Source organism: Physeter macrocephalus, chromosome 18 (assembly GCF_002837175.3).
Source record: "Physeter macrocephalus isolate SW-GA chromosome 18, ASM283717v5, whole genome shotgun sequence".
Lineage (NCBI taxonomy): Eukaryota > Metazoa > Chordata > Mammalia > Artiodactyla > Physeteridae > Physeter > Physeter macrocephalus.
This window is the reverse complement of record NC_041231.1, coordinates 88,362,087-88,383,055: the sequence shown is the minus strand read 5'-3', so window position 1 is coordinate 88,383,055 and position 20,969 is coordinate 88,362,087. Positions and strand designations below refer to the sequence as shown.

The following is a 20,969-nucleotide window of genomic DNA, read 5'->3' as shown; positions in this document are numbered from 1 at the left end:
CCGCAAAAAAAAAAAAAAAAAAAAAAAAAAAAAAAAAAAAAAGATGTTTAATCGGTCCTGACAAGAGTTCTAACCGCCATTCATCTGTATCTGAGGAATTTGCCCCCGTTTCACCTTTCAGTAGTAATACTTCGGAGGAGTTTGTGTGTGCTCTTCCATTAGTGACTGTTAACTCAGCAGGTGAAACTAGATGTAAAGAAGCTGTTGCTAGGCTTGTATGGAAGATGGAAGCTTCTGCTTTTGTTGAATTAAAGAAAACCTAACTACCAAATTTAGGGTATAAAGTCTTAGCCCGCTTGCCCCCCAATCATGCCTCTTCTCTCCCCAACCCTGTAGAGTCCACTGGGAGTGAGTGGTCCATCCAGTTCTGGGAGGCTGAGATCTTTCCAACACCCTTCCAGGAAGGAAACCAACACACACAACCTCTGAAGATGCCTCCAGAGGTCCTGAGAAAGAGAATTTAGGGGAGGGTTTGCCTGGCTGGCCAGGGGATAAGGATAACTGAAGAAGGGGGCAGAGTTTTTAATTAGTTGTCCTTGAGCCTGGTGGTGAAAAGTTTAGGTAATTATCCAGGAAAAAGGGCGATGAAGGATAGGATGGAAATAAGGTACCTGCTTTATATTGACGGTGCTCAAAATAAATCCTTTGGTATATTTTAAAAGTTGAATTTAACCCTTATCTAGAAATGGAATTTTTGTGTTTATCGAGTCCTGCCCATCTCACATATCTTTCAAACAAGGGACAAATGTTTTTGTGATAGACCCAATATGATTTTTCTGGGCCTTTAAATGGTCTAATTGGCCTGGGCTAGGGGAAATTCCTGCATCTGCTTTAGTCTCTAATTTCAAGGGCTTGCAGGAGTTCTGCTCTCATCAGTTCAAAATGGCAACCATGTGAAAACCTCAATATAGTCCCTGAAGCTAATCCCCCAAGGCATTTAAAAAATGTGTTGTGTATCTTTCTGATTATTAAAGTAATACAGGCTTTTTATTTAAAAAATTTAAATGCAGAGAAGAATGAGAATATATGTCACCCATGTTACCACTCCAAGATAGCTACTTTTGACCTATGGGTATATAACTTTCCCATCTTTTTCTTTGTGTATATATTCTTAAATCACTTTCAGATGCTCATTTCCCACAGTTCTTTTTAGGGGAGGGACGAGTAGCCTGTACCCGTTTTGAGTTCTGATAAGATAGGAGCTGCCTAGAGAACTCCCCGTGCAATGAGCTCCCCGACCTATCCCCCACCCCCGCCAACATTCCACCTCATTGCTGTTCCCTGGACAAACTGTAATTTTTCTTGTCCCCATGCCCTTCTCTTTGCTGGCACTGCCCTATCCTCCCTTCCTTCACTCTTCTTATCTGAGTGGCTCTAAACTCTTTGTGGTGGGTTTCCAATAAGAATATTTTGATCACCCCTTAATAAGCATATATTTATTAAGCTGCATGCATATTTCATTTAGTGTGTGTAATCTAAAACAAACTGAAACACATTGCAAATAGAAGTAGAAATTCTGTTGTCTTCCTGCACCCCAATGGATTGTATTGTACACTGTGCTTTGGAAACCAGTGGTCTATTTCCTACTCCTTCAAGCTTCAGCTCAAGGGTCCCCTCCTCCCTGAAACCTTCATGTATCTTCTTGTCCATGATCTCATGGTAGTAAGTGCAGATTCATCTAGTGACATCAATCCATCTAGTGGCTTACAATCATCCACTAGATAGTAAGCACTTGTGGAAGGCAGGGGTCATCTCTAGCCCGGCATCTAGTAGAGTAGTTGGCACTCTAGGTATATTTGTTGAATATATGAATAAACCAAAATGATTATAATACACAATTCAGAGTGGTGGGGGTATAAAGGAGTTTGCTATGTTTTGAAGGAAGGTAGAATCTAACCAGCAGGAGAATAAGGAAAGTGCAGCCCAGGAAAGAGAATAATATATACAGGATCCTAGGGGTGTAAAGGATGGAGAGGATAGAGATAATTGGGTGTGTGCTGAGAAGTTAAGCTGGAAAAGTGTGAAAGATCTTGAGTGGCCTGCTGCAAGGTTTGGGTTCATCCAAAAATGACTGTGACTCATAGAGCAAGAGGGACATGATCAGATCTGTGGCTTTGGAAGGGTCGCTTTAGTTCTCGGGGAGGTGTGCTACAGGGGCTGACAGGTTGGAGGTGGTAGGCTTAGTCTCGGTGAGAGATTCTGAGGCCCTGAATGCAGGATCAAACCCACGGGTCAGGAGCTGTTAGGAGGTGGTCCTAGGAGAGTAGGTGACTGGCTCCCTGAGAGAATGGAGTTGGAGATAAAACAAGATTTCTAGCTTCATTAAGGGCCAGAGGAGGAGCAGGGAAAATAGTGACTTTGATTTGGGACCTGTTCAGTTTGGGGTCCTCACGGGAGTCCTAGAAGGGCCTTCCCGCTACCATCCAAGTTTTCAAGTCTCCCCTTCTCTCTCAATTCCGCCTTTGACCACTCTTCGGGGATGTGGTGGTATGAAGATTTTGAAAGGACAGATGGCCAGGAGCACCCTGACTAAATTGTTTGGGCCGGTTCTGGTTCTTTGCCATATTTCCCAACCTTCATGTCAAGGCACTCCTAGAAAATGATAATATGTATATGGCACTGTCATGAACACAGAGTCTTCTGGGGGCCAGAGGTAACCAGCCAAGGGATTTTATGAATTCCTGTTGTGCTTATGGTCTGCCTGCCTGCAATATGGTGCCTGCAATATAGTGCTCTATGCTACTGCCTGACCTTGCTTCTTTTTTTTTTTCTGTGTGTGTGCTTATCCTCTTTGCCCAGCAAGATTATATCATGCCTTGCATGGACTGGTATTATATCATATGCTTTTATATTTGCCTCAGCATCTGAGCACATGGTCCAAGGCACAAAGTAGGTGTTCATCAAATACGTGGTGACCAATAACTATCAGGCTTGTTAAAACAAGCAACAACAACAAACAAACAAACAAACAAAAAAAAAAACTACAAAGAAAAAAAAAGACAACAATAAAAAATAGAAACAACCAAAAATGCTCCTTCAAATGCTGTCCTCCCCAATGCTTTTCTCTTATTAATAAAAGAATATAACAAAATTATTCCTTTCTTTCAGAAAGCATAAAGGATGTTATTGGCAGAGAGATAAAGATTGCATTGAAAAAGAAAGTAAAGTTGGAAGTGAAGGGAGACAAAGTTGAAAACAAAGTGCTGGTAAGTATTAATGTTTTTCTTAAAAAAAAAAGTTTGGAAGTAAAAGTGTTTTTCCCTCTATTGTTTTGATTGCCTCATTTTCATGCAGCACTGGTTCTGTGTTTTATATTTTGTTCAAAAGTTCTGATGCCCATTTTGTCCTAGGTTAGTTGGAATATTTGTCCACTGAAAGTTAAAAGTAGGGTTAATTTAAATTTTAGAGACTGAAGTTTTTTAAAAATTGTCTTTCTCAATGTTGTAAAAAGTCACCCACATCTAGGTCATCTCCTAGAGACCGTTTTCAATTTATTCAAAGTTGGATGTTAAAGGGAGCTTGCTTATTATCTTTGTTGTGGCTGATTATCTGATTTTATTTGTGAGGATTTGAGATGAATTTTTTAAACTCCTCCTATGTCAGTTTAATTATTAAATTTTCTCAGATGTTATATCCGCAGCCATCTCTGGGTGAAGAAAGAAGAAAGCATTTGTCTTTTTAAATTGGTTTTTGGTGTTTGGGAGGGAAGTGCCAGCTCCTCCCTCTAGCTTTTGAGAAGAGTTGCTGGGGGCCTAAGGGATTGGCCCTTGTTGAGCACGGGATTGCTACGGAGTTGTCAGTGCCTGAGTTGTACCTTTAGAGAGGTGAAAAGCCTTTTGTGGTGTTTTAGTGGTTTCTGTGTTGAAACTGTGGCAAAGCTTAATTTAAGCTTAGGTAAATACACCTTGTTTGTGATTTTATTGGAGACAATATTCGGTTTCATCTTTTTGTTTATCTTTTTACCATTAGAAAATCTTAAACATGCAAAAGTAGAGAACAGTATATTGAACTTTGTATACCTTTCATCCAGCTTCAACAGTTTTCAGCATTTCGACAATATTGTTTTATCTCATCACCGTTCCCCCCGCCCCACACTTCTGGAGTATTTTAAAATAAATCCCAAGCATATGTCATTAAAAGAGAATATTTTAAATATTCTGTTTCTTCAGTTGAAGTTGCCACAGAATTGGAAGTATCTTTCTGATACCATCTGTCTTGAGAATCTTTTAAAATAGCTGACTGCCTTCCCCTGTGGATGGAAGGATTGTGCTATTGATGGATGACTTCTATTTCTCTGTGTACAAATCAGGATGGCAGAGAAATTGATGTGGAAAAACTTGATCGAGTGACTTTTGCCCTGCAATGAAATGTGTTCACACAGACTGCATCATTAAGGTTATCAGTAGCAGAAATGATTGGTGTCATCATTCTGCTTTATTTAGTTTTAATAAAGAGAAAATTTCCTTAAAGTATGTTTTACTTATGGTTGTTCAGCCATAGGGTGGAGGTATATTTTGGCAGTGGTAGTGCAGAGAGAAGAAATTGTGTTTCTGCCATTTGTTGTTTTATACGTTTACAGTAAATCTTCACAAGATGGATTCACCTTTATACAATTTAAATATCAAGTAGGTTTCCTGCAACAGTCTAACGTGGTATGTGGTGTTATTTGGTACGGACACTATTCATCAGAGTGGTATTCATAAACCCATGCCATGAGTAAAATTTGCAGTTAAAACTGCAAAGACAAATTTACATGTCCAGTGTAATAAAGTTGGCACCATTAAAGAATAGTTATGATTGGTACTTACTGTTAAGTTGTTGTGGTGGGGGGGGCCCTTAATGTCAGCTGGAGTTGATTAAGGTTGTAACCAAATTACAAAAGTATTTGAATTTAAGCATTTATCTCCCCAAGTCTGGAATCTGAGCAGTTTCTAGTGGCTTGGGGTATAAACTTGTCTTGCCTGTTCCTTACTTGCAGGGGCAGGAATTGTTAATAGAAATATTCAAGGTTTGACAAGCTTCAGGTTTGAGCAGGATGGTCTATGAATTAAGCTTCTTTAAGTCGTTGATTTTGGAGTTGCTGAATTTAGAGAAATTCAGTTACTTAAATTAAAACATTGGGAATTTCCTTATAATTTGCATTTCTGACTTTCTTTTGTCTGTCAGTTCAGTAAAATAGGGTATACCTGAATTGGCTTAAGTCAGTATTTCTGTTCTTTTTTTTAAAATTAAATTTTATTATTTTATTATTTTTTATATGTTTAACTTTTATTAATTTTTAAGGTGTACAATGTGGTATTTTGATATACGTATACATTGTGAAGTGATTACCACAATCAAGCTAATTAACATACCCACCACCTCACTTAGTGACCATTTGTGTGTGTGGGGGGAGAACATTTGGGATCTAGTCTCTTAGCACATTTCAAATATAAAGTATATTATTATTAACTACAGCCAACGTGCTGTACATTAGGTCTTCAGAAAGTATTTCTGTTCTGATTTTTATTTCTTGTTCCTTTTCCCCAAGTGCCACCCCCCCGCCCCCACCCCCACCCCGCGCGCTCTTAGTGTCCTTCCTTATAAAGCTGGGAGTGTGTTATGTAGGACTTGGTTCCTTCTTTTCACAGTTTGAGACTTTATGCTATTTCTAGCTTATCTTTTGTAGAGGGTCTATCTTCATCTTCCTTTTCATGGTCATAAGAGCTAATGTTTATTCAGCAGGCTCTGTTGGACACTTGATTATGCATTGCCGTATTCGCTCCAGCAGCAGCCCTCTGAGGTGGGCACTGTTTACATCTGTATTTACGGAAACAGATTTGGAGAGGCTAAAGGAGCTTGTTTCAGGTCATCCAGCTAATGAATGACAGAGCCGGGAGTTGAATGAACCTCGATCTGTCTCACTCCGAGCCTATCCGCTTCCCCATTATGCTCAAAATAGAAAGAAAATATCCTTTGGCTTGTTGTTCAGGGGTTGCAAACTTTCAGGAAGATTTGGACTTTAGAAGGATTAGTGCTCCCTTGTGTGGATTTGGCTGATTGATTGATAACATTATACATTGCTTGGTTCCACACTTGTTGAGCCTCTCCCATGTGCCAGATGTACAAGATGGACATAGATTCTGACTTCATGGGATTCAGAGCTCACAGTCGAGTTGGGAGGTAAACATCTCTACAGGCAGTGCTTTGAGATGTGCTATGAGCAAGATGATTGGGGGCACATGGGAGGAACCCCTGACTCAGGCCTGAGGGTCAGGGAAGACTTCCAGAAGGAAGGCAAAGGTAAACTGACACCCAATGGATGAATAAGAGTCATTACTAAGGGAAGAGAGCAGAGACATGTTATAGACAAAGGAAACAGAATATGCCTGGAAGCCAGAGAGAGCTTAGCATGTTAGAGGCAAATACCAAGTACAGCTGGAGCAAGGGGTACGGGGTGGAGAATGGCTGGGCAAAGCTGATTCTTTTTCTTGCAATTGGGATCAGGTGAAAGTTGGGACTGGTTAAACAGGTCTCTTCCCACCACCTGTTTCTAATGACCATCACATGAACTTTATCCTCCCCTCTTGTAGGGAGGCAGTAGGGCTCAGCGGTTAAGGCCTTGGACCTTGAGTCACGCCTAGTTCACACTGCAGCCTAGCCACTTTATAACGTTGTTCAGCCTCAATTCCTTTCTCTAATGAAACGGACCTTCTATTTGTATATGGTTTCTTTGTAGATTAACTGGGATATATCTTAACACTGCTTAGCACAATGCCTAGCACATGATGAACACCCAACAAATGATAAAGCAGAAGGAACCAAAGGGTTGTGCATTCTGTTTTTTCAGTGGCACAGAAAATGCCTATTCTTTCCATGCCCAAGTATTCACTGCCTTTATTGAGGGATTGAGCTTAGTTCACTATAAGGCCAATAATTATTTATAGTTTATGGTACCTATTAAGCTGGATGGAGTGCAACTGATGAGATCCCAAATTCCTAAGGTATGCGCTGGTCTAGTGAATTCAGAAATCGATGTTTGGGGGAAGAGTGTTCTATGGTCAGACAAGTTTGACAGTCAAGTGGTAAACCAAGATAAACCAGCGTCTTTACTGCATGGCTTTGATTCAGAGCCTTTAGTACACCTTTGTGCATAGTAGGTTTCTCAGAATGAGTGGAAGAATACTGTCTTTCTCAAACTTATATGGCCAGAGACCCTACTGACCATAGTTTGGGAAACTGGGATGGAACAGGTCCAAGCTGGTGCCTTTGGGAACAGTTAAAGGGAACATGGAACAGACTAGAACAGGCTCTCTGTCACTTGGAGTGTCCTCCTGGCGGACAGTTCTTTGGCCTGTACATTTTTGGGATTTTTTTTTTGTCCGTGCTGCTCGGCATGTGGGATCTTAGTTCCCCAACCAGGGATCGAACCCGTGCCCCCTGCAGTGGAAGCACGGAGTCTTAACCACTGGACCACCAGGGAAGTCCCTGGCCTGTACTTTTTATCTAAGTGGTGGGCAGGTCTGCCGCAAGCCACACACTGGCACCATGTCATCTTTTGCTGTACTGCCTTTCTCTGTTGTCTTTAGGGGATGTCATCAGGAGGAGATTCTGTGTTCTCTAGACTGTTAGTCCTTCCTCCCATTTGCTACTTGAATCTCCACCCAAGTTTTGTAGTACCTGGACTTTTTAAGGTGTAATCTAATTTACACATATTTTCCCTTTAAACTTTGCATTTTTAGGTAATTGTAGGTTTACCTGCAGTTATAAGAACTAATAAAGGGCTTCCCTGGTGGCGCAGTGGTTGCGCGTCCGCCTGCCGATGCAGGGGAACTGGATTCGCGCCCCGGTCTGGGAGGATCCCACGTGCCGCGGAGCGGCTGGGCCCGTGAGCCATGGCCGCTGAGCCTGCGCGTCCGGAGCCTGTGCTCCGCAACAGGAGAGGCCACAACAGAGGGAGGCCCGCATACCACAAAAAAAAAAAAAAAAAAGAACTAATGCAGAGAGATCCTCTGTACCCTTTATCCAGTCTCCTCTATCTTGCAAAATTGTGGGGCATGACCACAGTCAAGATGTTGACACTGATACTGGAAAACGCAGAACATTTCTATCACCATAGAGATCCCTCACATTGCCTTTCAGGCAATGTGCCTTTCAGGGCCACACCCACACACCCGCCACTTCTCTGACTGCTGGTAGCCCCTGATGTGTTCTCCACTTCCTTCCGTAATTTTGTCACTTCAAAAATGTTGGATAGTTTAATCACACAGTATATGTGCCTTTTTGGGATTGGCTCTTTTCGCTTCTAATAATTCCCTGGACATTGATCCAAGTTGTGTGTATCCATTGTTCCTTTTTCGTTGTTTCTTTTTTTAAAAAAATTATTTTATTTTATTTATTTTTGGCTGCATTGGGTCTTCGCTGCTACACGGGCCTTCTCTAGTTGCAGCTAGCGGGGGCTACTCCTCGCTGCCGTGCGCAGGCCCCTCGCTGCGGTGGCTTCTCCGGCCGCGGAGCACGGGCTCCAGGCGCCCGGGCTTCAGCAGTTGTGGCACGTGGGCTCGGCAGCCGTGGCTCGCGGGCTCTAGAGCGCAGGCTCAGCAGCTGTGGCACATGGGCTCAGCCGCTCTGCAGCACGTGGGATCCTCCCGGACCAGGGCCCGAACCCATGTCCTCTGCGTTGGCAGGCGGATTCCCAACCACTGAGCCACCAGGGAAGTCCCTAGTTGTTGTTTCTGAGGAGTATTCCATGGTATGGATGTACCACACTTTGTTCACCCACTGCTCACCCACTGACAGACTTGTAAGTTGTTTCCAGTTTGGGGCTCTTAGGAATAAAACCGATATAAATATTTGTTTATAGATTTTGGTGTGAAAATAAGTCTCCATTTCTCCCTTTGAAATGCCAAAGAGTATAATTGTGGGTTTGTATAGGAATTGCCTTTTTTTTTTTTAGAAGCTGTCATTTTCCATTTTCCAGAATGGCTGAATCATTGTGTAGTCCTACCAGCAATGCATGTGTGATCCAGGCAATTTGGTATTGCCTGGCCTTTGTTTTTTTTGAGGACTAATGGTTGAAAGAAAAATGTTGTCAGGGGAAAGCAAGGTCCCCCCCACCCACGCTTCTGCTGTTGCTAGTCTGCAGGAGAGGAATGTGTCTCTCTCTCCAGAATAGCGCCTCTGAAGTGTGTGGAAGATCCGTTCCTGGTCTCAGCTTTGTTTTTCCTGTTTCACTTTGGAATTTGGGTTCAATCATCTTTGCCAACCCCTTGTTCTTCCACATCCCTCTTAAAATGGGGCAGACGCGGGACTCCCTTTCTTATTAGACTGAGCATGTCGAGGAATGGCATGTAAATGTAACCATGTCAGTTTGTTCACCTGTTCCCTTGAAAACACTTCATCCATCGTTCATTTAGTTTCTTTTGAAAAGTTAACCTGAATCTCTTTAATGTATTTTCTCTTGTTTGGCTATTTATTTATAACTTTCGAGCATCTGGATTCGGCTTGATTGGAATAAGTAAGTTAACTTTAAGATGAGGAAAAGTAAAAGGATGTTATTTGGGGTAACGTGTATCCTTAAAATATTGTGGTGGCAGTGCTGTCTTTCATTAAAATATAAACTTTACTCCTACCTTTTTATTTATTTATTTATTTATTTAATTTATTTATTTATTTGCGGTACGCGGGCCTCTCCCTGTTGTGGCCTCTCCCATTGTGGAGCAAGGGCTCCGGACGCGCAGGCTCAGCGGCCATGGCTCACGGGCCCAGCCGCTCCGCGGCACGTGGGATCTTCCCGGACCGGGGCGCGAACCCGTGTCCCCTGCATCGGCAGGCGGACTCTCAACCACTGCGCCACCAGGGAAGTCCCTACCTGTTTATTTTTTAAAAATGCATTAAAAAGGGAATATCTTTCACCTAAAAGTTTTGTAAGCATCTGGCCCACATAATCAGGAATTAGTTTAAACCTCAGTCTCTGATATGGAAAGCGTTGTTCTTTTACACGAGGCCATGCTCATTTTTTGTGGCTAGTCTGTTTAATATTTTCCTAATTACCCTGTCTCTAATACCTAACTTGATTCAGGAGCACGACCCACGGCGTAGTCACTTCTCAGACAAATATTCACTCTGGAAAATTACGCTTTGCAGCTACTTTCAGGTGACATCAACCTTAGCCGATGGTTTCCAGACTTTTTTTTTTTTTAAAATCAGTTGTACCCTTTTAAAACACATAATTTTCCATGGGACCAATAAAATACTGCTATTTTAGGAGTGTAAGTGTATTTTGCAAGTTTATGGTTAAAATCCAAAATACTAGTATAAACCCAATCAGTAATTTGTGTGAGGCTGTTTTGATGAACATAACTTAGAAATAGAGGGGAGATTGGATTTTGTTTTGGCTCCTTAGTATAGAGACTCCCTATTTACCCTTTAAGTAGTACAAATGTCACAGTTTTAAAAATAGCTACTTTTGCAATCTCAGGATGCTTTCCAAGGAAATAAGAGATGTCAGGAGACACTTTATCCTGAGTTCTGCACAAAAGTGGGGTATCCTGACAGCAAAGCTTACCTCATTGTTGATCTCCAGTAAGTTAAATTTGGTGTAACATCAAATCATGTGTTTGTGTTTTATCCTAGCAGTTAAAATAGAAGTAAGAATGAAATTCACATCAGATGTTTGTAGATTGCAGTGGCTTCTGAAGAATGCTATTGGAAAATTGATGTTCTAGGCCTCCGGGTTTACTTCCCTCTGCAGGAGGCTCTTGTACCAGTTGTTGGGTAATTTGAACAGTTCTCTTTGTGGAACTTTAGGAGCCTCAACTTTTAAGGATCACTTACAATTCAGTGCATAGGTAATTTTCAAAGCACCTGGGTGAAGTTACATGACTAGAAAATTGAGCTTTAGAAAACAGCAACAGCATTGAAACAATCTTCAGGAGTAGGTATCAGAGAGCACACATTGTTGCCAAGGGTCCTGGCAAAAGTTCTGGGAAACTCAAAATAAAATAATCCATGTTTGAGTACTTCAGAATTTTCCCCAACTCAGAACTGGAGTCAGCTCCCGCTGATCTCTGGGTAGGGGTTGGAGGCAGGCTATGGCTCTGGGCACATGTTTCCAGGAGACAGTTCTGGCCAACTTGAACTTGTTACCTGAGCTGCATTTACATTCTACTTTCTCATCTGCATCTGCCCCAGTTTCTTTTGTAGTTGGGTTAGGTGAGTCAAATGACCTTGGGCAAGAAACTGTTGAACATACACCAGCCTTGGTGTAACTTTTCATTGTTCTTAAAAAGATACTCTTTTCCAGCCTCTGGGATTTAGGCACCCTGGGAAGGGGCATTTAGGTACACCCTGGGGGAGGAGAGGGAGTATTGGAGTCTTGTGAAGGGGGCATTGTGGACAAGGAGGAGCTGGGAGATCTAACTAGAATACGCCATGAATTGGAAGAACTCATTTTTCATAGTCGTAAAATAGGTACAGAGAAAACAAAACAAAGGCTTTAGTGAAAGGTTACTGTAACACATTTATGTTTCATTTCATTAGAAATGCTGTTAATATCTATTGTTAAAGTCGATTGAAAGTGCAACTAAAATCTGATGAAGGATAGAACTCTGCCCCTTTCTAAAAAGCTTGTTGTCTTTGAACAGAATACAAGGATTTGGATTGGTATATATGGGGCCTATTGTTGTCTAAATCTTCCTGTGCCCTATTACACTCTCTCTCTCTCTCTCTCTCTCTCTCTCTCTCTCTCTCTCTCTCTCTCACTTTCCCCAACTCTTTGAGAAAAGAGGGGTAAAATAAAGGGAGGAAAGAAGGATGCTTGGGGTGGGGTGTGTGTGTGTGTGTGTGTGTGTGTGTTTACATAAAAGTCTGTTCACTTTCACCCATTGGGGCCTTTCCTTCATCTTGGTTGTTTGGGAGAGAATTTTTCTTTTTTGAAAACATTGTCTCTCGATGAACCTTGGCCAGCAGGTATCTCTGTCTCTTTAGACATGCTGGGTGCACAGCAAGTCCTCTTAGAAGTAGAAGCAGGGCTGTACAAATGCCCTGAACTGTGCTTAGAGCATCTCCAGCCTGTGGCAAGGGTTTGAGATGAATGTGCTGAGTTCCCACTAAGGAGGCAGGTGTGTCCATTCCTACTGATCCCTGGGCTTTGGGGTCTCAGGAGACATTTATGGACATCAACTGGGATGAGTAGGCGTGTCCTCCAGACAGGATCTGGTGTGGACAGATTGGTTTAAGCTGACTCTGGGGAAGTTTCTTCAGACCTGGCCCCTCGTGATTGCTGCCCGGAAGATCTTGAGGCTGGAGGACTCTTGTAGCCATCGAACCATGCACCCTAGCCTATGAGAAGTTGCTTCTGTAGCATCCCTGATAGCTGAGTAGCCACTTTCTGCTTCAGTGTTTCTGGTGATGGGAAAAGCAAGAATCCCAGAAAGCCCTTTCTTAGTTCAGGCTGGAACCTGCTTCTCAGTAACTTCTCTGAATTCACTGTAATGTAGTCTACTGGAACAGCATAGGACAATTTTGCTCCCTTCTACGTGAGTGCGGGTCAGGTATTTGAAGACAGTTATGTTTTTCCTTGGTCTTTTAGTCCTCAGGCGAAATATGCTCACCTTCTTTCTACACATCTTAATCCTTGGAGGACATTGCTTTCAGACTTTTCACTGTTCTGATCGCCTTGCTTTGGACTCGTCCTACTTTACCAGTGAGCCTTTTAAGCTGTAGGTGTTTTGGGATTGCAGATGTTTGGCAAACACTGTTAAAACTGAGTTAAACAGACTTTCTCAGAGTCTTTAATGGGCTTTTGTGGATTGTGCCTCTTGAAGGGGGGGGGAAGGCAGTGTGTGGCTTCACAGAATGTCTCCAGACTCGGTAGGAAACATTGGTGTGGGTGCAGTTGGCCAGGTGAAGAGTACCAGCTGCACATTGCTTTGGCCAAGTAAAAGTTTTCTTCTTGTTGTTTTTAAAATTTTGAAACTATCTATGCTATTTGCATTACTAAAAAGTTATAAAATATAAGATAGTAAAACTGAAGCATCACCTAGTCCTATCAATTTGGATGTAATCATTGGAAAAATTTTTTCTATGCTAACATACATAAACTCTATGATCTGTTTTTAAAATGGAATCCTGAGTCCTATTTTGTAACCTACTTTAAAATTTTACTTTTTGAGGTCAAAGCTTTCCATGACAATTATATGTATATTATATATATATAATATGTGTGTATATGTATATATATTGTTTTGAATTTCTGCCTGGCACTCTATTAGCCCACTTGAGAAGTATACCATAATTTATCTAACACTTATAATGAGAGAGTTAGGTTGCTTCCAGTATTTTGCCTTATAAGTGACACATCTTCACTTTTATTTTTCTTGGATAAATTCCTGGCAGTGGAACTGCTGCCTGACAGACTTTTTAAAGGATGTATTTTTCACCTGATTGTTATTCAGGAAGTCTCAATAGAGAATAATTCCCCCACCTCATTAATTTTATTGTCTTTAGAAAGGTCTGCTTAGCAGAATGGCTGGTTCTCTTTTTTCAGGTCCTTATATTTCTTAGGCAAGGACTCCTTGGACCCTAGCTCCTGAGGCAAACATTTTCCTTGCAGTTTAGGGCCCTTTTAAGTCTGCCTGGGTGGATGCGTCATTGTCTTCTACTGGAGTACGTTTGCAGGCAAGGAGTCCTGTGGCTCTGGTGTTTGCTGGTGGGTTCTGGAGTCCCAGGTCTTGCTTAGCCCTGGCTTCTGCTGAATCAGCCACAGCTTTTTCTTGGCTGAACCCCAGCTCGATGTGAGACTGCATTATACAATTTAGATCTTTGGTCTTTGCTCTGGTCTCAAGACTTTCTTACCTTGGGTCCTTGAGGCTCTGATAAATGGTAGTCGAGCAGATGTGCAACTGATAAGGCCCATGGCGCTTTCATTGGATGAAATGTAGCCAAGAAGAACCCTAAGCCAATATGCATGTACAGCTCATCTGGTGTCTTAGAAGATATTTTAGTATCATAAGGAAAGGAGACATTGCTTTTTTTCTCAGGCAGTTCTGAAGGCAATTGACTTCACCTGTGTAGCTAACAGCCATCTCTTAAGTGGCATGGTCCTTCCCCACCCCACCTGCACCTGCAGAGTAGTTCTTGCTTCTCTTCCCACTACCTCACCCTTTCCCTGTCTCCCCACCCCTGAGGGGGTGTGTCCAGGTCACGAGGACCCTTGGGCTCTCCTCCCACGAGCAGCTCCTCCTGGAGCCCCATCTTCCCTGGTGAGTCCCTCGAGTGTTCAGCCTGCATTTCTCTCCTTTCAGCGCTGCCCTTGGGTACCACGTTGCCTGTGGTTATCTTTCTTTCCGAGACTGGCAGGTGGGATGAGGTTCCTCAGGGAACCTCTTACGCTTATCAGAAAACAAGCACATAGGACCCCTTTCATTTTCAGAGTTACATTCTCAGTCCCAGTGTGGAACAGACAAGGGAAAAAATAGAACCAGAAGTGGGGAAGTTACTGAGCTTTCCGAAGTCTTGCAAAGTCTCTTTTAAGACAGTTTCTCTGCAGTTTGATTCCTGACTACCAGGCCTAAGGAGCCCAGCAACACTCTCTTGTTGAATCTGAGCTAGAATATGGCTAGTGAAGTCCAGGCTGGTTGGTTAGGTGTTACCAGTGGGCATTTTCGGTTTCCTGAATTCATCTGTCTGAAATCGGTTGTCACTAGCAACCAAAAGAAGGTTGGATCATCCCTCCTAGACATGAGAATGAAACCGAGACCTGGAGAGAAGTACTTGTGGTTCTTGGACAGATCAGTTTGGCGCTTGGAACATTTCAGCCCTTTTTCCTTTAAGTCTCCATGAGCCAGTTTCTATTTTTTGCCTGCATCCTTGGGGTAGCAAAAATGTTGCAGTCTGGGGAAACTTTTTGTACAACTTAGTTCACTGAATCACAGGCACTGCCTGTGCTGATGGAAATCAAAACCAGCCTGCAGAGAGAGGCTTAGTTCATTCGGCACTTGGCTTGTGTGGCTGTCTCGATTTCAGTCTCCTCGGAGTCCTTCTCCTTATCAGAACTTTTACCCCCTCAGAATTCATCATTGGTGAATTAACTGTGAAGTTCTGTTTCCGTTTCAGCAGTTCTCTCTAGAAAAAAAACTTCTGAAGCTCCAATAGCCCTTAACCCTCCATCAGTTTACACTCCTCTAAGTGGTCTCTGCGAGGAACACGGTAGGTTGTCTCTGTCAATATTTCTCTTTCTCCACAAGGCCTGGATGCAAGAAGTCGGTCCAATCCTTCCTGTCCAGTGTTGCTTCTTAACAAAGCAACTGGAGCAAAGGAGAGGCTGTTAGCACTTTGTCACTTAGAGTTTCTTCAGCATCCTCCCGTTTGTAAGTGCTCGCTGCAGAGACTTAATGAAGCATCTGTCTTTACATCAGATATGCGCGGGTTGTCCGTGGAACTGAACAAGTGTTGTCAGCAATGCTGTGTGTGCAGGAAGCCTTCACACTCGGGTCCTTTTTGGCAGGCTCTGTGTTCTGTGGGAATAGACAGTTTCTCTACCCATCGGAGTAGGGCTCCATACTTTCATATTCTGGAGAGTGATGCTTGTGGTATAGTTAGCCTGAAATTCAGGGATGGCTTTAAAAAAAAAAAAAATCTTTGCAGACATTTTGTACTTCCCACTCTCTTAGAGGCTTCCTCTGTGTTATGGGATCAGTCTGCCTGGGTTAGAATCCTAAAACTACTAACTATGGGCAAGTTATTTAACCTCTCGGTGCCTCACTTTTTTCGTCCATAGAATGGGTATAATAATAGAACCTACCTTTAGACTTGTTTTGAAAATTAAATGAGACATTCCATATAAAATATTTTAAATAGTGTCTGGCATAGTAGAGTAAGTCCTCAGGTCTTAGCTATGGTTACTGTTGTGAGGGGTGTTGCAGTGAACTCTGCTAAATGCTCTGATATGAGAATCTGGTTATGTGTCCATAGTCATAGATAACTTGGATATATGTTTTCTATCCCCAAAGAAGTACTTCTTTTCTTTTTTTTAAAAAATAAATTTATTTATTGGTTTTTGGCTGCGTTGGGTCCTCTTTGCTGGGTGTGGGCTTTCCTTAGTTGCGGGGAGCGGGGGGCTACTCTTCGTTGCGGTATGCGGGCTTCTCATTGCGGTGGTTTCTCTTGTTGTGGAGCACGGGCTCTAGGCGCACGGGCTTCAGTAGTTGCGGCACACAGGCTCAGTAGTTGTGGCTTGCACTCTAGAGCGTAGGCTCAGTAGTTGTGGCCCTCACAGGCTTAGTTGCTCCGCGGCATGTGGGATCTTCCCGGACCAGGGCTCGAACCCGTGTCCCCTGCATTGGCAGGCGGATTCTTAACCACTGCGCCACCAGGTAAGTCCCCAGAGAAGTACTTCTACTTTGCATCTTTTCCTGGCTCTGTGCAAGATACCTATTTTGATGTTTTCTCTGCTCTTGAAGCCAGTATCGGCTGTCTCCACAAATGGGTTTAAGATTTTTTTTCACTCTGCTGGTCTTAAAGAGGGTCCGTGGATTTTGAAAAAAATCTTTCTTTAAGAAAGGGTTTTGGTATGTGCATTGTTGAGATATATGTCTCTGAAGACAGGACTGTGCATTTTCTGTGGGTACATTTATGCCTCCTTTTCCCTGCAGATCCCGCTGTATTCAGAAATATACTTGAGTTCCTCTTTCACTTTCAAGTCAGATCTCAAAAAAGCCAAAAATCAGTAGTTGGCTCCTGTTCATCCTCGTGGGGCTCCCACGGGCCCTGCCACCTGTTCGTGGTACCTCACTCAGATTGCTTCCTCTTGGGTTTCGGTTATGATGGCTCTTGTTTGATCCTAGGGGCTTTATTTGGGTTCATGGGCTCGTGTAGCTTTGCTTTTCCACCATTGAGGACTCCTGGCCATGCTGGATTTTCACTTTCTAAATAAGTGTTAGACCAGCGTTTCTTAGCCGCAGCACTGCTATTGATTTTGCACCCCATAATTATTTGGTGTCAGGGGCTGCCTGTGCGTTACTGGGTGTTTTACTAGCATCCCTGCCTCTACTCACTGGACGCCAGCAGCAGCCCTCCCTTCTCCCGGTTCTGACAAATACAGATGTTTCCAGACATTGTCAGATGTTCTCTGGGTGGCAGAATTGCCCCCAGTTGAGAACCACTGGTTTAGATCAGCGGGTCCCCAAATGTCAGAGAACAAATGCATACCTCGTCATACTTAGCTTATAAAGTTATATCGAAGGCTGAAAATGTATGTTCTGTAATATAGCTTTGGTTAATTTAATTAAAAATCCATAGGCACTTTAAAATACTTATTTTGGAAGTACTTAGATCCCTATATTTGTATATAACAAAAAATAACAGATGGCACCAAACAGAAGTTTGTCTTGTTTTAAGATACCTAATCTTAAAACCATTGATTTGGCCAGTGGTTCTCAATGTGCGGTCCTGAGAACAGCAACTTTAGCATCACCTGGGAACCTGTTAGAAATGCAAATTCATAGGCATCACATCCAGAGCTACTGAATCAGAGACTCTGGGAGTAGGGCCTGGCTATCCGTTTTAACAAGCCCTTCAGGTAATTCTGATGCACACTGAAATTTGAGTAACACTGGGTTAGAGTCTTAAGTAAGCTCCAACTAGATACCTGTAGAATAAGCCTTGTTGAGAAATAATCATAACCCACCATATACAGAACTTTGAAATCTGCTTAGGGGAATGTCTTTTACTAGGCAGGTCATGCTAGGTGTCTGCTGGTCATATTGGTCCCCTCTGAGGGTCTGTCACATCCACAGCTTCCTTTTGGGGGTTTCCTTTCCTCAGCATCTCTGAACTAGGGGTGGTTGTGACCGCCAAGATAAGCCTCTGTAGGCCAACAAACAGCCTATACCTCCCAGCTCTGCCCCACAGGGCCGATCTGTATGGGACAGAGATTCGTCCTCTTGGGAGTCTGAGACATGGAGAGAGACGCGGAAGGAAGTAGAAGGCACGAGGCAGTAAAAGCCCCAGTACAAGCAGAAGCCCCGATACAAGCAGAAGCCATGGAGCGTGAAGAGGCTGTTAATAAGCCAGTTGTGGTAAGAACAGTGGGAAGAGGGTGACAGAGCCCTGGACGGCTGCTTCTGAAGGATGATTCCAAAAGTTGAGTGAATCAAACTATTGACCGTATCTTGGAAGAGTATTTTTCAGTTTTCTAGGAGACCCAACTGGGCAGCTGCTGAATAGGGATTCCAGTCTTGCTTACTTCTCTAGGTATCCTCGTGGTAGACCATCATTCACCGAGTTGGCTTCAGTGTATGTCTATTCTTTGCCACCTGAATGGGCCCAACAAATCCATACTTAGATTGGAAGACCAGGTGGTCTCTGCAGACTGGCTTCGTGGCACGCTGCTTCCTTAACGCAGAGACTCTCAGGCTGTCTTTGCCTCAGAAGCACCTGGGTAGCCCCGCCTCTTTATTTAAAAACACTCTCAGAGGCAACTGAAGTTAACATTACGGGAAAGAATGGGTAGTGGCGGCTGTTCGTTTCAGCATGTTTTATTGACTTGCCCCAAAGAAACCTGCGTAGAGCACATTTCAGGAAACCTCAAGCTGGGCTTCACTTCCTTAGAGCAGACCAAAGAGGCCAACTCACCGTAGTCATTCCAAGGATCTATTGCTTTGACTCCAATAACATTTTCTCTTAGTATTTCCTGTGAAGGCATCTCAGTACCATCTCTTTTGAGGGATGTGCTAAGAGTTAGACCCTTAAAACAAACAAACAAACAAAAAACCAGTGGAAACACTGGCAGTAGAATGTTGAAATTAACCTTGTGAATCCTTTTCTAAAAATTCAGTGGGCCTACAGAAATTTCTTTTCGGTTTGAACTATTGACATCAGCCCTATATAGTTCATTAGTACTTCCCTCATCGCTGCAGTCATCCTTCCCTCCCTCTCTTTTCCATTAAAACCTGGGAAAGAATATGAGTACCTTCATGTAGCAAATCTATTGGATTCCTTCACACAAATCCCTCTGGAGAGGGGTGAGTGGAGGTACGGAATATTTTACATTGTTGCTTGGAAAGTTGGCTGAATTCCATTAGGGTAATAGAGTCTGGGAATGTGGGCCAGTGCTTATTTTCAAGTCCTGCTTAAAAGATTTGGGGCCCGACCAAGAACATAATCAGAATTCTCTTATTCTCAAATTAGTATCCTTGAGGAGACCGTCAGCTACTCCAGAGCCTAGGGCTATTTCCTTATTGTACTTGTGTACCAAGCCCCCTACCCCTAGTAGTGATCTTTTCATGGTAGACACAGAATAGTTGCCTAGTAAAGAACCCAGGCCTGGAGTACAAATTTCAAGCCCAAACTGGTTTTCTCAGGGACCTGGTAAGTCTCTTTACTCAGCAGCCTTATCTGACATAGTGCATCTTTAATTTAGCCCTGTGTGGGATGCAGGGACCACTAACAGTGAAGCAGTAAGTCGGGGAGAATGTCCAGCTGCAGACCCTTGGACTGGACTCTACTTTGGTCAGGATGATTAGTGCAGTCAACAATGCCATGAAGTGCTCCCTGACTAGTTCACTTGAGCTCCGCTTCCCATTACGCCCAGTTCCTAACCCAGGAGATTATGGAATGCTTCAAAAGAAAGGTGGTCACATCTCCCTGTTGTGGTACTGTGCAGTGTTTGTGCCACTGTCTCAGGAATGTGAACCTTTGTGCAAATGAGTCACTTCTCTTGTTTCCCTTCCTGCATATCATGTCAGAGAGAGTGATTTATTTCCTATTTGTGAAGGCTTGGTTTCATCAATTACATGGGAGAGAAATTGGATGCACTTTCAACTTTTTGCTGATTACTGGCTCCTCCTTTGCCTGGAAAGATAGTCTTTCTTTCCATCATGGGACTTATGCCGATTCAATGAAAGGATTTTTCTTAGGCTTTCAGAGATAACACTTCATTGCTTCTGTGTGATAAAATTATAATGTGTGATTTTATTATTTTTAAACAAGTAGAACTGACATCTGAAAGTTCACCTACAGTTGTTGGAAAAGCCAAGAAAGCATCTCATTTCCTATTGGTTCCACTAGCAACCCATTTTAACATATAAACCTTGTGTAGCTCCAAGCCTGTGTATCCTAAATTGGAGGACAGATCCTGCTCCTAAGATATGAATAAGATGTGCTGGCAGCAAAGTGCTCCTGCCCAAGGACTTCGACCCTGTGTTTCCCAAACCTAAACAGGTTTCTCCTTTCTCTATTCTCAGATCCTTTAGCATTCTTACTTAATATACATTGTACATGTCATAAAGCACTGGTTAACATCTCATAGGGCACCAGGGTTCCAAGGAACTCAGAGAAAGGCTGACAACTTATTTATTTCAGTGTTTTATCTTTTACACAAAGGACCTATATATTAGAATTCGCATACCTCTTTGGACTGTTGTCGTTATCTGCTTGTGATGCTTTACAAATTAGCCAATTGGAAAAAAAAATGTGTCAAGAAGACGCATTCGTCCATCCTACTTTTAGGAAGATTATTGAAATGTTTCATTTATCAAATAATTATTGCATGCCATCTGTGAGTAAAGGAACTCTGGAAGGAAGAAGGCAGTGCCTTGGGAATTGATTGAGTTAAAGTCAAAGAAGAAACCTGTTTTTCAGGAATCTCTTCTGTTGGGTCTGATCTGAGGAAGAGAAGTTGGGTTGGATGTCAGTCTGCTTATTATAAATGTTTAGGGTAATTTCAGAATACTCTGCTTTAAAACAAGTTTTGAGAAATGGGGCGGGGAAAGTTTCCTTACCTATACTATCTCACAGATTATGTGCAGTTTATATTACAAGTTGCCTTCTCGAAGTGCTGAGCAGCCCTCACATATGGGAGGGGCCGTCACAGAGAAGAGGGTGTGGATTTATTGTCTGTAGTCCCCAACTGGGAGCAATGGATAATAAAAACTACCAGGGCGGGCTTCCCTGGTGGCGCAGTGGTTGAGAGTCCGCCTGCTGATGCA

The 20,969-nt window shown here is 42.8% G+C and overlaps 2 protein-coding genes across 4 annotated transcripts in view; one reads left to right on the top strand and one right to left on the bottom strand.

The window, feature by feature from the left end:
- The window catches only part of CARMIL1 (capping protein regulator and myosin 1 linker 1), a 333,351-nt gene that overhangs the window by 1,574 nt on the left and 310,808 nt on the right, over positions 1-20,969 (top strand). The window contains exon 2 of the mRNA XM_028479533.2: positions 3,109-3,206. Within this exon, the coding sequence (XP_028335334.1) occupies positions 3,109-3,206 (98 nt within the window). The remainder of the gene's footprint in view (positions 1-3,108; positions 3,207-20,969) is intronic.
- Positions 1-20,969, bottom strand: part of LOC102977564 (cytidine monophosphate-N-acetylneuraminic acid hydroxylase) — a 295,804-nt gene that overhangs the window by 187,866 nt on the left and 86,969 nt on the right. The gene's annotated exons all lie outside the window — the stretch shown is intronic.